The sequence below is a fragment of the Physeter macrocephalus genome, chromosome 6, assembly GCF_002837175.3.
Source record: "Physeter macrocephalus isolate SW-GA chromosome 6, ASM283717v5, whole genome shotgun sequence".
NCBI lineage: Eukaryota > Metazoa > Chordata > Mammalia > Artiodactyla > Physeteridae > Physeter > Physeter macrocephalus.
In genome coordinates, this window is record NC_041219.1 from 74,279,935 (window position 1) to 74,295,766 (window position 15,832).

General features: G+C 41.4%; 1 protein-coding gene across 4 annotated transcripts; it reads left to right on the forward strand.

Annotated features, from left to right (window-relative positions):
- Positions 1–6,727: 6,727 nt before the first annotated feature.
- MED21 (mediator complex subunit 21) lies at positions 6,728–14,941 on the forward strand. 4 transcript variants are annotated; one of them, XR_008617672.1, is made up of 7 exons: positions 6,739–6,811; positions 7,441–7,491; positions 10,769–10,883; positions 11,430–11,530; positions 12,092–12,348; positions 14,434–14,476; positions 14,633–14,941. XR_008617672.1 is itself a non-coding variant. In XM_007119155.3 (5 exons), the coding sequence occupies exons 1-5, from the start codon at positions 6,770–6,772 to the stop codon at positions 12,266–12,268; spliced, it is 486 nt and encodes a 161-aa protein (XP_007119217.1). In that variant the 5' UTR covers positions 6,739–6,769; the 3' UTR covers positions 12,269–12,574. The 4 variants fall into 4 exon arrangements, 3 of the variants coding, with proteins under 3 accessions (XP_007119218.1, XP_007119217.1, XP_054941494.1); XM_007119155.3 differs by lacking the exons at positions 14,434–14,476; positions 14,633–14,941 and having other exon boundaries at positions 12,092–12,574; XM_007119156.2 differs by lacking the exons at positions 7,441–7,491; positions 14,434–14,476; positions 14,633–14,941 and having other exon boundaries at positions 6,728–6,811; positions 12,092–12,574.
- Positions 14,942–15,832: the final 891 nt, after the last annotated feature.

Genomic DNA, 15,832 nt, shown 5'->3' on the forward strand with positions numbered 1-15,832 from the left:
GTTCCGGCAACCAGCCCCGCGGCGCGGCCCCACGCCTCCTCTCGCCCCTCACGTCACGGCGACGGCGCCCCCCGGGGCGGGGGCGGGGGCGGGGACGGGAGCGGAGGGGCGTGTCCGGGAGGCGCTCGCCTCCTCCCGGCCGGCGGCGCTGCGGGCACCCTTGCGCCGGGGCCTGCGGCGACCCCAGGAAGTTCTGGGGTGAAACCTGTACTTCTCACTTTGGTATCTTTCGCACTTACGAAAACTACCGTTCGAGTGAAAAATAACCCTTTCTGTTGCGGCCTAACGTCTCCAGGCTCCCGTTTCCCGCGTTTCCTTTGCAAACGGAAAAAAAGAGGAATCTGGCGCTCAAAACGCTAGAGTTGATCGTTTCTCCCTGTCGCAATTGCCTTAGCTCCTCAGGGAGATGTTGGTATGAAAATACGGGGGCAGTGCTGTTTCTGTAGTGGTTATTGCGCTGGTGATGAGCGCCACAATTGAAAATAAAGTTCCTTTTTCTCTAAGCGAAATATCCTCGAAGGCTCAAGACCTTCATCTGAACTTCCTCGCTCAAATTTTATACGTGAGGGCTGTTTAAAGGACAGTAGTCCATGTGACAGATGGCTCGTGAGACGATTGTGGAATTAGGTTTATAGACTCAAATTTATTTGAGGAAGATTACCCTGCTTTATATTTCCTGCTCTTTAACTTTTTCAGTTATCTATTTTAATAAGCAACTATGTTGAAAATTCCATATTTGGTTAATCCACTACTAAACTAAAAACCTATACCAATCACCATAATATTAATAGGCACAACTCTTTTCCTGTCCTTCCTCTGCCTGGTCCAAATGTTCACACCTGCTGTAGTACTATTTATTCCTATGGTGTTTATTCACTGTCCCACATGCCCTCTTTCCAGTAACTCTCAATAGATGAAACCCAGGGACGATGATAGCAGCGATTATAAGGGTAGCATTTGGACCCGTGGATGGATTATTCAGTAAATTGTGTTTGATAACTGATTAGCTGCACTGTATTGGGGAGAGAGGATTACAACTCTATCTCACATTGTCACAATGAAATCCCAAAGTAATAAATAAAATTAAAATCTTAAAAGAGCTAGAAGAAATACACGTTTAAAAAAAAAAAGTTGATCGCAGAATGATGGGAGGAACTTTTTTTTTTCTTTTAAGAGTTTATTTGAGCAAAAGTCTATTGGAATTTGGCAGCGCCAAACCAGAAGTGATCAGAAGTATTCACTGGAGGAACTTTCTAAGCAAAAAAGCGAAGGAGGAAACCATAAACGAAAAGATTGGTAGATTTGGCTACTTAAAAATTTTAATTTTATTAAAGTCAAAAAACACCATAGGGGCTTCCCTGGTGGCGCCGTGGTTGAGAGTCCGCCTGCCGATGCAGGGGACGCGGGTTCGTGCCCCGGTCCGGGAAGATCCCACGTGCCGCGGAGCGGCTGGGCCCGTGAGCCATGGCCGCTGAGCCTGTGCTCCGCAACGGGAGAGGCCACGACAGTGAGAGGCCCGCGTACTACAAAAACAAAAAAAAACAAAAACAAAACCCATAAACAATAAACCATATGAAAAGTCAAGTTGATGACCAAAAGTAAAAGTTAGCAAACGGCATGAATAGGAAATTAAAAAAAAAAAAAAATAGAAGAAAGGAAACACAAATGGCCAGTAAACACATGAAAAAAAGTTCAAATTCACTAGTAACACACAAAACCAAATTAAGAAACTAAGCTGTAAATATTTTAAAAGAACAAGAACTTCGAGTGTGGATGAAAGAGCTGAGAAGACATTCTAAGATGGAACTAGTGAGAGTGTAATTTCATACTTTTTATGGCATGAGCTGCATCAGAAATCTTAAAAATAATCAGCTTTGGTGTGATAATTCCACTTTTGGATTTAAGTATGTAAATATGTATAAAAATTATATATATATATAAGTGCACAAAACTGTTCAAGATGTTATTTACAATAGCAAAAAAACTAAAACAACCTAAATGCCCAACAATAAGAAGTTAATTAAATAACCTGTAATGCAGCCATATAATAGAATACCTTGTAGACCTTCAAAAATCATTTTTTAAAAGGCAACTGATTGGGCTTTCCTGGTGGCGCAGTGGTTGAGAGTCCGCCTGCCGATGCAGGGGACACAGGTTCATGCCCCGGTCCGGGAGGATCCCACATGCCGCTGAGCGGCTAGGCCCGTGAGCCATGGCCGCTGAGCCTGCGCGTCCGGATCCTGTGCTCCGCAACGGGAGAGGCCACAACAGTGAGAGGCCCGCGTACCGCAAAAAAAAAAAAAAAAAAAAAAGGCAACTGATTGATCAGGAAGTGTTTATGAAAAGGCAAGTTAAAAGGCAATATATATATAGTATAATCTTTATTTTGTTTTCTTTTTAATATGCATTCATATTTATATGCATAGAAAGGTTGAAAGAACATTATCAAAATGTTTAAAATAGTTTATCTCCAGGTGATTGGATTAAGAATGATTTTCTCTGCACATTTCTGCTCTTTGTAAAATTTCTACACTGAATGTGTATGGCTTTTGAATAAGAAAATAAAAATTTTTTAAAGATATACTTCTAAAGGTTTTCTGGTAAAAGCATTCAGGATAACAGTCCATCTTCCTGAGTATGACACATAATGTTTTTCATGATGTAGCACCTGCCCAGCTCTCCAGGTTCTTGCTGCAACTTAACTCCTCTATGCTGGTCATGCTGAATTAATTTCACTTCCCTGAACTAACCCCATTCCCTCTCTTCCACACTTTAGCATTGCAGTTCCCTGTGTCTGCAGTGGACAGCTGATGACAGATATGTCAGTAAGCAGAAGAGGGCCTCATTACCTTGGCTCCAAAATACTGTAACAGCTTGGGAAGAATAGTGGCTGGGGTTCCTTGCTCATGTCAGAGTTCCACTGGCAACCTGTGAAGCAAATGGGCCCAGCAGCTTTGCAGATGAGTTTTTATTCCTAAGAATTGAAAGGAAACACAAAAACTGACAAGATTCCCAAATCCAAGATATAGATAACTAGAGCCTTAAGGACTGCTTAAAGTCTAGAAAAAGAAGGAAGGCAGGCAACCTATCCTAGATTTTTGACAAAGCCCAAGACACCTTGGATGGAGATGGGAATAGAGCTCCAGGGGAAAGGCAGGAAAGGTCCTCTGTGAAGCTTGCCCATTTAGTCTATCTCATTCTAACCGAACCTTTGCTTTGTATTTTTTTTTGAATTTTAGAATTTTATTTATTTTTTTATACAGCAGGTTCTTATTAGTTATCCATTTTATTGCTCTGTATTTTTTAACACTTGTTCTTCCTGTGGGTTACATTCTTTGGACTGTGTTCATTAAATTAAATTCAATAAATGTTTATTTAGTAACATATGGAAATCATTATGCTAGAAATTCATTCACTTAGTCCATAAATATGCATTCAGAGTCTTCTAAGTGTCAGGCTAAATGCTAGGCATTGGAAATATGGAAACAATTAAAATATGTTTCCTGCCCACAAGTAGCTCATGGTGGTGAGTGAATTAGAGTCATGTGTGGATAATTAAACCTCAATGTGTTAAGTGTAATAAAAAGTACAAGGAACAATTCTGAAGATTGGGAGAAACTAACTTACCCTAGGGTTTCAGGAAAGGTTTTATCAAGAAAGAAACGTTTAAAATGAGGTTTAAAGCTGAGTGGATGATCAACAGAGGAACAAAATCGAGGTAGGGATGGAAGTGTGGGCTTTTCATACAAGGAAGAGAGAATTAATGCATCTTATATGATGTGCATAGGAGTACGAAACAGCAGAGCATCTGTAGGGAATTGCAAAGAATCTAATGTAGCAAATGCTTATTTACAGTATTTCAGCACCGTGCTTGGAACAGTTTAGATGTTTAATAAATTGTGACTGAGTAGGTAATAAAGGTAGTTAAGGGTCTAGAATGTCAAGTTAAAGAACTGTTAAAGATTTTTTTTTCCTGAAAAAATAGGGAGTCACTACAGATTTAAAAACATCAAAGTACTTACTACAAGATTGGCTATGAGTTGATAAAAAATCGAAGCTGGGCAATGGGTACATGAGTGTTCACCATACTATTCTCTCTACTTTTGTGTATGTTTGAAACTTTTAATAATATAAAGTTTAAAAGGACATATTACCAAAATTGTGTTTCAAAGATAAGAGATACATAATACTGAGTTCCTCCTCTTAAAACCATATAATCCAGTAGGGGATTCAAGAAAAGCAAATGAAAAAGCATATGGAAAAAAATGTCAAAATCATGAAAGGAGAGAGAAGGGGTCCATGTGGAATCTAGTAATTCATAAAATTTACATTAAAAGTAAAACTTTAAAAGATCGAGTGTGAATTAAATAGCAGCAAAGAAATTGTTTTGATAAAGGTAAAGAAGTGAGTGGTTATCAATTGGAGACAATTTTGCCCCACACCTGCTAGGAGACATCTGGGAATATCTGGAGATATTTCGTGTTGTCACGACTGGGTGGGGGGGCGTTTCTACTCTCATCTCGTGAGTAGAGGACAGGGATGCTGGCAAACATCCTACAATGCACAGGACAGCACCTCAGAACAGAGAATAATCAGCCTCAAACGTCAATAGAGCCACGGTTGAGGCATCCTGAGCTACACATATAAGACTGTATTTTGCAGGTGGATTATTACCTGAAGTCCACAGCTTCAAGAGGTTCATAAACCCCTGAAAATGTATGCAAAATTTTGAGAGCCTGGTCTGGGAAGAGGTCCACAGTTTTCATCTGATTCTTGAGGGGTCCATGGCCAGAAGAGGCTTAAGAAGCCCAGGAAAAACAAAAGTTTTCAGGGGCTGTGGCTGAATAATCTGAAGTGATTATTTCACTCAAAAAAACTGTTGCATGAGGAGGCAGGATCTGTTTCCTGGAGCCAGATTATGGCCAACGTTGAAACCCAAGCAGAAATGGCTGAACATCAACCTGAAGTCTCTGTGGAGCTACTGAAAACTGTAAGGAACATAACGACAGGATGACAGGATGTAAGTTGGGTTGTAATAGGAGTTGCTTCAGAGTGGTTCTACCCCAAGTGCCCAAATTCTCTTCAATCAGGCTACAAAACTTAGTATTCTCCCTTCATGGGTGCTCTCATTCATCCCTCTGTATCCAACCAGGCACCAGTCCGTGTGAATTTTTCCTTCAAAACTAGCCTGGTCTTCTCTGCTCAGGCTCAACACCCTAGTCTAGGCCCAACTCACCTCATTCTTGAATAACTGCAAACCCCTCCTCCTTGTGAGCCCCTGGCTTATTCATCTTTGCAAACCCAGCACCCACATAACTTTTTGGCACGTGGCAGACATTCAGTAAGGAACACTCTCAGCTGGGGGTGAGAAGAGAGGGTCACAAGCTTACCCCATATTACAGTTAAAACAAATTAGAATTCTCTCAATAATCCCATTAAGGGGGGAGGTGGCTCACCTGTAGAGGTTCCCAATTAGGTCCCAGCAGTTTTGTCGATTGTTTGGAGGTGGGGTCGGGTGGTGGTGAAGCAGAAGTGGAGCTTCCCAGCTAGGGCTGGAGTAGATCCCACAAGCCAAGTTCCCATCGGAGAGTTTTCTCCACCCTCCCCCAACCCCAGGAGGGTAATCAGGGATAATCAGCCTGAGGAGGAGGGTCTGTGAGTTTGTCTGAAGTCCACAAAGAAGTCATTAGCTGATTCCAGCCTCATTTCTTTCCAGACTATCCCCAGGCTCTAACTTTCCTTAAATACCAAGTTTCGACCATCACTCTTCACACTGCAACCCTCAATAGGTCCCAAGTCTAAGCCGAAATTGCACAGCTTATCTTTTTTAAAACTGAACTTGCCGCACCTACGCACCTGGCTTATTTTCCAGGAACCTCCTCTCTTCCCACTACCTCCTCCTCTTTCCCACTGTGAAATTTCCACTCTCTTCTCAACCAACCCTGCTCTGTTCCTTACCGAGTTTCTCACAGTCACACAAACAAGAGATGCTGATTACACCTTACCTCTTACCTTACCGTCTTCCTCCTCTCACTTTTGCCCACAAGACCTCTGTTTTCCATACTCTTCCAACACGGCCATCACAGCTCAGTTTAGTACTAGTTTTGGACGCTTTCCATCTCACGTGTGTCAGCTCCCACAGCACACCCACATTTAAATACGCATCCAGGCTCTCCGCACCCAAAAGCAACGGAGGGGCACCCGAACACAGCCCGTCCTGATTGCTTGCTGAATTTTAATTTGGATTTCTTGACACTCAAGTCGGTACCGTGACTCCCAAGTATTCTTTAGTTGCTTGCTGTGTATGTTTTGTGGTCCATGCAAGTATTCTAGGCGATGTTTACAAATGGATACAAGGGAGGATAAGGAAAATTACTTTTAAAAACCGCATAATCCAACAATCTCTGTAAAGTGTTTAACACCTAAAAGCCACGAGAAAGTATGTTGGCCCCCAAACAGAGTCGGCCCTGTACAGTCCCCGCGTTACTGAAAGTGCGCCCAGCTGAGTCGCCCCAGGTGGAGGTAGTCTATATAAAGTAGGTCTCCGGAAAGTCCCGCCCCCTCCGCCCCCTCCGCCCCCTCCGCCCCCTCCGCCCCCTCCGCCCCCTCCGCCCCCTCCGCCCCCTCCGGCCCCTCCGCCCCGGCCTTGGAGTAAGGCTTGACTCCACCCCCTCTAAGAACGCAGCCTGTGATTGGCCATAACGCATCCTAGAGCTGCCCAATTGCGTACGAGCAGCTGCTTTCGCGTCTCGTTGTTTGCGGCAGGAACATGGCGGATCGGCTCACGCAGTTGCAGGACGCCGTGAACTCGGTAAGCAATTGCACGGGATTTATCTCCGTCGTCTTCTTTCCCGAGGGAAAGCAAGGCAGAAAAAGAGGTCCGAGGGACAAAACTCGGAAGTGGGGAGTGGACTGAGGCCGGGCTTCAGCATCAAGCGCTGGGGTTGGAGGGAGGCGGCGCCGTGGTCTGGAAGGTCTGAGGCCGGCTGCGGGGCGGTGCGGTGCGGTGCGGGAGCCAGCGGCCTCTTAGCCTGCGAAGTGGAGGATCTCATTGCGTGGACTGTCACGCTTCACGGCCTTATCATGTTCTCTCGGAAAGGTTTTATTTTCTTGTCAGTGGTGCTTATGGGATTGCTCCTCTTTGGCCGGGAGGGGAGAGGAAGCGGAAGCTTTTTCCCCTTATGAATTTTAACCCACGGAGGGCAGTCGTGTTCTTAATGATTGGATCTTTGTCATTAGATGTTAGCCGAGAATATTCCTTCGCCAAAATTTTCAGGTTGGGGCGGGAGTGATAGTAAAGTGAAAAGTTATGTTTCATCTTAGTTGGTTCCTATAGACCAAGGGTTCCATCTCTTGGCCACGCCCCCAGCATGTCAGTTTAGGGAAAACCGACGTCTTTATGATAGTGAATCTTCTGACCTTCCTATATCTTTATTTAAGGTTTTTAAAATGCCTGCCAATGAGTTTACTCCCTATGAAAAGTCAGGTGTTGTGAGTATCCCCGCTTACTTTGATCCTTCTGATTATTTTTCCTGTTATGTCTACGTAGAAAGTATATGCAAACCAAAGGATTCATATACTTATTACCATTAAGAGCTAAATTGTTTACATTTCTGTCATTCTGTTTATAATTTGATGTCCCAGGTGAGATGTTGACTGGAAAATCCAAGTACCTGGTCTCTTGCCAGTTTTTTCTCACCGGAAGCTAATAAGTTGGTATTCTTGTTATTAGTCTTTGTGCACTTGAAGAGTGTGAATCTGCTCACGAGAAACTGATCTACTTTGCGTGTGAGGGCCAGCCCCTAAATCTTGATGAATTCACCAAGGTAAATTCTACCTTTGGTGACTTGCCTGGGCTGCCAACCAGTCTCCCTCAGGGAGATACTCCTTTGAGGCTTTACAAAATCAAATTGTAATGATGCTGCTGGGTACAAATGTTATTTTAGGGGAAATGTTGTGTATTCATACATGTCTCATAGCCGGAAGGATAGTAAGGAAAAGTGAAAATGGCCCTTAACTCCATGGTAGGCAGGCTGATCATTGGATTTTGGAGAAAAACCTCTAGGTTAACTGGTATGGGTTCCTGGTATCCATGATGGGTGCCCCATCATGGTTACAGAGAAATACTCCTTGAGGAGTTTACAGTCTGATTAGAAAGATGTCATATGCTCAAGAGACATTCAAATAATGCAAAAGCAGTATGTGGTTAGGAGTTGTAATGAATTGAGTGTTTTCAGCTGCAAGTGCTGAAGTAAAGTGAACTGTTGAGTGATATTAACTAAAATAGAGGGACTCTTATTAGCATTTATCTGAATTGTAATTATTTGTGAAATTATGAAAATAAAATTTATTTTACCCACTGAGAACTCCATGAGAGCAGAAGCTGTCTTGTTCACTGAATCACTGTGTTTATATAGTTATATACAGTGCTTGTCATAGAGTTGATTTTTGATAAATATTTGTTGAATGAATGGATTTTGAAAGCTTCATAAGGACAGAGCAAATAGCCAGTGTGTTGAATATTTGTGTGTTTTCTGTATTCTTCATAACAATGCTATAATGTGAGAATGTTCCCAATTTAAAAATTAAAAAAAAAACTCGAGGAACCAGAATTAGAATCCATGTTTGTACAGCTTTAGAGCACTAACTGCCACTCTATTACCTTTGCAAAATGTGAGCAAAAGCAGTGTAGTCAGAAATGAATTTATCACCAGTCAGGCATATGTGAAGGAGGAGTAGATAATGAACAAGTAGGGTTGACTTAGATTATTGAAAGCTTTGAAATAGCCTGAAGACTTGGAGATTTATCTTGAAGACCATGCTGGGGCAAACTCAAAATTTTTGAGCAGAGTAAAATAACACAGTAAATAATAAGAACTAGGAACTTCCCTGGTGGCGCAGTGGTTAAGAATTTACCTGCCAATGCAGGGGACACGGGTTCGATCCCTGGTCTGGGAAGATCCCACATGCTGCGGAGTAACTAACCCTGTGCGTCACAACCACTGAGCCTGTGCTCTAGAGCCGGCGAGCCACAACTACTGAAGCACCCGCGCCTAGAGCCTGTGCTCCGCAACAAGAGAAGCCACCGCAGTGAGAAGCCCGCGCACCGCAACAAAGAGTAGCCCCCGCTCACCGCAACTAGAGAAAGCCCGCGTGCAGCAGCGAAGACCCAACGCAGCCAAAAATAAATAAATAAATAATTTTAAAAAAGAAAATAAGAACTAGAAATTAATAAGGAGTCTGTTGTAAACAATTCTTGTGTGAAGTTGAACTAACGGCAGCAGTGATGGTAGAAGGAAAAAGGAAAGATTTGTAGTAGTATTAGCAGGATTTGAAGATGAAAGGAAAGTTGAGTCTGAAGTTAGACTGGTTGACTAGGAGGTTCTCAATAGAAATTAGATATTAAACAAAGGAAACAGCTGACTTTGAGTTCTGTCATTCAAATAATGGCAGTGAAACTTAGTGGAAATGCTGATTCACTGATTGGAGATAAGGAATTGAGGTTTGAGAGGTCGGGACTATGGAGAGAAGTTGGTGGGGAGACTAGGAATCTTAGGTTTGGAGATGGTAATGTTATGGAGCCAGGTTTGTTTGCTGGACTTGGAGCAGGCCAAACACTGAGGCAGCAGAGAAGGGGTTTATTTATTCAGGAGGCAGTGGAGTGAGGAGACAGGAGAACAAATCGCAGATTGCTTCCCAGAAGGCAAGAGCCTTGAGATTTTATGGGATAATGAAACAGGGTGTTCTCAGGCCTGGGGAAAGGTGGGTGGAGGTAGGGGAAAAGGTGAGGTAATCGGTGTTGTGCACGGGACCAAGTTTTAGGGTTGGTGGTCCCAACTATTCTTAACTGGTCTGAACTGGGTAGGGGCCCACTCCAAATCTTCCAAATTTCTGGAAAACAACTTAAGCCCCTGTTACTACAGTGATGCATGCGACAGCAGCGTTATCTGTAGGGGTGATAAGAAGTCTGGTGCTGTATTACATGGGCTACATGAAGCTTGGAGGGTGTGCAATTAGGGAAAGAAAAAAAAAAACTAAAGCAGTCTTAATCATTAAAGGCAGGTTACAAGCGGAGGGGTTTCTAACAGGCTGTTCCCTTATCTGCTGTTCTGTAAGACATACTCCAGTATTTTTGTTAGCGTGACAGCTGCCATTAACCCCATGGGACACGGTTTCAGTAAGGACTTGGTATTCTCAATCTTCAAAACTGCTTAAGGAATACTTTTAGAGCCCTGGGAGTTTACAGCTTGAGTCCTGGAGAAAAACATTTCAGAATACTTAAGGTGCAGTCTTTTCCCCACTTTTACACTTGTAACTACTCTAGCTTCAGAAAAGGGGTCGTATACTTTGTACAGGAGTCACATTTTAAAATTTACCCTGGGGCCATTCTTAGATATTTGCCTATCACATTTGCTCTTTTCCACCACTACTTCCCCAAAAGCCTTTACTTGTGCTTGCAGTAAGTATTGGCATATAGTTCTCTTGTCATCCTGTTACCTTGGGAAGAAAAGAAAGATTATTTTGTATTTCTTTGATTGATACCAAAAGTAGTTTCTTTTTGCATGATTAAAACCAAATGTAGTTTCTTTGCATGACTAAAACATTTAATCATTGTTAGTAACTGGTTTATGTTATCCAGAATTACTCCTTTCTGTTTTATTTTCTTGCTCAGAGACCATTATAATAGAAACATTGTTGCTGCCGTTACCAATAAAATCGGTAAAACATAAATCCTTTCTAACTTTGCCACGTTTCCTTTGGCCTGAAGCTTGCAGATCAGTTTTGTAATGCCATTGGAGTGTTGCAGCAGTGTGGTCCTCCTGCCTCTTTTAGTAATATTCAGACAGCCATTAACAAAGATCAGCCAGCTAATCCTACAGAAGGTAAATAGATTTTCTTGGCTTCTCTTAGTTTGACTCTCACATTACCTGTAAGCCCTTAAAATTAGATTTATTGAAAAATTCAACTTATTTATGACTTTCTAAAAATGTTATTGTTTGAGAATATTACTACAAGTTTGTCATAAAAGAAATGAATTTGTTATAGTCAATTTACATAACACCTCATAATTCTTTTCTTGTCAAATAACAGACATTTTACTTGTTTAGAGGAGAATTGTATGAATTTAGCTGAATTTTACTTGAGGGACCTTAATAAGAAAGGCATCCCATTTATAGATTCCTTTATTCAAGTGACCACTGTATTGTCCTAATAAATGAAATGATATACATTATGCTTACGTTCCAGTTTGAGTTAATATTAAAGCTAATTCTCAAACGTAATAGAATTGATGTGTTAAAATTACACTTTAATCATTAGAAGCCTGCTACAGATAAACTTATGAAGTTTTCTATTTTCATTAAGTTTAATTTCTCTTTCTGAAAACTTGAGCTTCTCTAATATCCTAAATGAGTGCCATCTTTCTGTAGAATATGCCCAGCTTTTTGCAGCGTTGATTGCACGAACAGCAAAAGACATTGATGTTTTGATAGATTCCTTACCCAGTGAAGAATCTACAGCTGCTTTACAGGTAAAAATATCTTTTCCTTTGAGAATTTTGTGAGTAGAGAATTTTGAATTAAAGAGATAGATTTAGTGCCTTTTGTTACAATTTTCAAAGTTAACCTAAATTTTAGAGTGGGAATTTTACTGTGAACTGCTGTAGTCTGTTAAAGACTGAGCTGAATGTATATAATTGTCCAATTTTGAGCTTAAAGAAAACTTGCCATTTTCCTCAGTTTGCTTCTTTTCCTTGCAAAGAGTGAGAGGAGGGGCACATTCTGGGTGTGGAGTAGAATAGTAGTGTCCGAAAGCAGTGTGGAAGGGAGTCTCATGTAGCCATCCAGAGATCTCCAATCGAAAAGTCATCTTTTAGGTAATTCATACAGGGAAGACTCTGATCTTAGGATTTCTGCCGCTGAAAGTTTTATCTGATCTTAGGATTTCTGCAACTGAAAAATCTATCACAATGGTTGTGTAGTCATCAGATTTTAAAGTAAATACTTTTACTGCAGGTTCTTTCCTCCTCAGCTTTCATTAATCTCCAAGTTTTTTATTTCTCAGAACATTCTTAAATTTGTGTCTTGTAAAGGCTGCAAGCTTGTATAAGCTGGAAGAAGAAAATCACGAAGCTGCTACATGTCTGGAGGATGTTGTTTATCGAGGGGACATGCTTCTGGAAAAGATACAGAGCGCACTTGCTGATATTGCACAGTCCCAGCTGAAGACAAGAAGTGGCACCCATAGCCAGTCTCTTCCAGACTCATAGCACCAGTGTATATATACTGTGCGTGTGGTTGAGAAAAGAACTGTTTCAATGCCATTGAGAATTCTGCATCAGATTTAGATGTAAGCCTTACCAACAGTTACAGAAACATTAAGCACTATGACACATGTTATCTTTTTAGCTATTTTAAATAGTCCTCTGTTTTCACTCTTAAAGCTTGTAACATTGTGATTGAACCAGCTTTAAACTGTCATTATGCCATTTTTTTTTTATTATCTGGGTTAAATTATTGAGGCAGATATTGCATTAATGGTCATAATATAATTAAACAGATGTACTATAAAATTCTATTGTGATGTAATTTCTGTCTTTATTTTTGTCATATTTCTACAGTCTTTACAAATCAAAACATCCCTCAAGCCAGAGGAGAGGTGGTAAATGCAGAGATAGTGGACTTTTGAATTTAGGTTGATATCCTTCTGCCTCTTTAATGGTGACATGGTATAAATTTGGAGCTTGAGCAAGGAACGATTCTGAAACCGTGTTGCTTTTTAAGAAACAGAGTTAGTGTGACTGGATAAGATATTAGGTCACTTTTATGGAAGTTTTTTCCTCTTTTTCTAGAACCTCATACCCATTCTAGTTCATCTCCACATTTGTTTCTAATAAGAAATCCTCTGTGGAATTCCCATGCTATCGTGAGAAAAATTTTCTTCATTCTCAACTTTTTTTCTCCATATCTCTTCACCTGCTTCTTTCCATTTTTCTCCTTAATTTGCACAGTGAAGTATGTGTCCTGAGTCATTGATTCCTTCTCATTCTTTTTATTTATCCGAAGGTTCTGTCTTCTGATCTTGTAAACCTCTCAGCCTTTATTGCTGCAGTCTAATTGACCAGAACATGCTTCCGCTACATCGGTTACTTCAGCATCGTCTCCATTGCCATTGCTTACTTTGTTATTGTTGACATTTGTGTTAGCTTTGTCAAGTATGCTTATGCATTCAACTCTTGGCTCTCCTTGAATAATAAGCTCTTCTACAGTTCTTGAAAAATACTGCTTAGGGGTACATTTTAACTCCAATAAGACGATTTGTAGAATCATTAACTTTTAATTAATTAATTATTTTTTTGGCTGCCTTGGGTCTTTGTTGCTGTGTGCGAGCTTTCTCTAGTTGTGGCGAGCAGGGGTTAGTTACTCTTTGTTGCGGTGTGCGGGCTTCTCATTGCGGTGGCTTCTCTTTGTTGCAGAGCACGGGCTCTAGGCACACGGGCACAGAAGTTGTGGCTCGCGGGCTCTAGAGCGCAGGCTCAGTAGCTGTGGCACACCGGCTTAGTTGCTCCACGGCATGTGGGATCTTCCTGGACCAGGGCTCGAACCTGTGTCCCCTGCATTGGCAGGCGGATTCTTAACCACTGCGCCACCAGGGAAGTCCATAGAATCATTAACGTTTAAAATTGTTAAATGTTATCCACACTAATAGATAATTTAAATGTTAGGCTTATTTCTCTGACATCACTTAAAATTCATTCTATTTTATTTATTTTTAAAATTTATTTATTTATTTATTTATTTATGGCTGTGTTAGGTCTTCGTTTCTGTGTGAGGGCTTTCTCTAGTTGTGGCTCAGTAATTGTGGCTCATGGGCCCAGTTGCTCCGTGGCATGTGGGATCTTCCCAGACCAAGGCTCGAACCCGTGTCCCCTGCATTGGCAGGCAGATTCTCAACCACTGTGCCACCAGGGAAGCCCCTCATTTTATTTTTAAACACTGGAATCAAGTAGAAGATAAGGAGCTCACAAAAGAAAGTAACCTTCAAATTACTGAACCCTATTCGATACAATTAGCCCCAAGAGAGAAATAAGAATTACAGCCTTAAGCTGGTAGACTACCGTTAAAATATTACTCTTACCTGAAAGAAACTTCTTTCAGGTAAGAAAGACTACCATTAAAATATTACTCTTACCTGAAAGAAACTTCTTATATTTGAAATTGCCTTTTTTTTCCAGTTTAAGGTATTATAGAAAAAGGGCAATACGTATTCTGAAATATGCATAAAGATTGTATAACATAATTCATAAAGATTGTTTGCAGCAACTTCTCTTAGGCATCATTTTGTGGACTTGGCTATTGGATAGGAGATCCTCAGAGCTGAAATAGATGTATGGACAGAACAGTTAAGAAATCCCTTTACTCTGTTGTATTCCAGGAAATGGCTTACTGCGAAGAACCTCCTTCCCAGGATGACTTAGGTAAGATGTGTAGATGACTCCTTTGACTACCTATGACAAAGCCAGACCTAGACCCTCCAGATTCCTGTTTTTTATCATAAATAATTAGTTGAACTTGTTGTTCCCAAAGACCAGTCTGGACAAAATGCCCTCTAACTTGACTTGATCAAACTTTAGGCTGCTGCCCGACAGGCTCCTGAACTTGAATCCGCCCTCAGCCTGAGCCAGCACTGGAATGTGGATTAGTCTTTCCTCAACAGCACCTCCTGAAAATTGACCAGAAAAAAAGACATTCCCTGATGAACTGTCCCATTCTGTCATCTGCTCCCCTCACTCCCTCATACCCAGATCTTTCTAGCCTTGTTTACTCGTTCCTACAAAAGCATCTGATCTGTCTTTGAGCTGCTTGCAGCTCTTATGGTCAGAGCCTCCTCTCTATTGCTGTAGCCTCCCTATAGTTCCTCTCATATTTCAAATAAAGTCTTGTCGTACCTAAGTCTGGGTTTGTTTTTACTTAACACCGCTCACTGTGTGGGGGAAAAAATCCCATGACTCTTACTGCACAGCCCCAGGGCTAAGTCTGGGGTAAAGGGGGCGGAGGCACTTAGCTTAAAGTAGTAAGAAATCTATCTCTGATTCAGAACATCTTGTGTGCACATTCAGGATAAAATTAATAGAGATGAATGTTAAAAACCTAACACTGGGGCTTCCCTGGTGGCGCAGTGGCTAAGAGTCTGCCTGCCAATGCTCGAACACAAGTTCAAGCCCTGGTCCGGGAAGATGCCACATGCCATGGAACAGCTAAGCCCATGCGCCACAACTACTGAGCCTGCACTCTGGAGCCCGCGAGCCACAACTGCTGAAGCCTGCATGCCTAGAGCCCGCACACCGCAACAAGAGAAGCCAGCACAGTGAGAAGCCCGCGCACTGCAACAGAGTAGCCCCGATTGCAGCAACTAGAGAAAGCCTGTGACCCAATGCAGCCAAAAATAAATAAATTAATTAATTTTTTTAAAAAAAATCTAACACTAAGACAACTTGGCAATCAACGAGGAAATGATAATGGAGATTAGGACGTAATTCAGAACTTAATAAAACTACATATAGAAACTTGTGGCATTCCACTAAGACAGCACTTAGGAGGTGCAATCTTACGTTCCTTGCTTATATTAGAAAAAGGGGAACAGAAATTACTGAGTTAAGCTTCAAACTGAAAGAAAGAAGGACGTAATAAATCATAACAGAAGAAACAGAAAGCAACCATACCATGAGAGAATAAGAAAAGCTGGGATTCAAAAAGAGTAATAAAATGGACAAGTTAGGCAAGTTTGATCAAGGAAAAAAGAGATGGCATAAATAAACAATATGAAGAATTAA

Excerpts from the sequence above, each read along its gene's own strand:
- MED21 (XM_007119155.3), top strand. The coding sequence starts at position 6,770 with ATGGCGGATCGGCTCACGCAGTTGCAGGACGCCGTGAACTCG. Across the intron at positions 6,812-7,440 it reads TGCAGGACGCCGTGAACTCG|GTTTTTAAAATGCCTGCCAA; the intron begins GTAAGCAATTGC and ends TCTTTATTTAAG. Across the intron at positions 7,492-10,768 it reads CCTATGAAAAGTCAGGTGTT|CTTGCAGATCAGTTTTGTAA; the intron begins GTGAGTATCCCC and ends TTTGGCCTGAAG.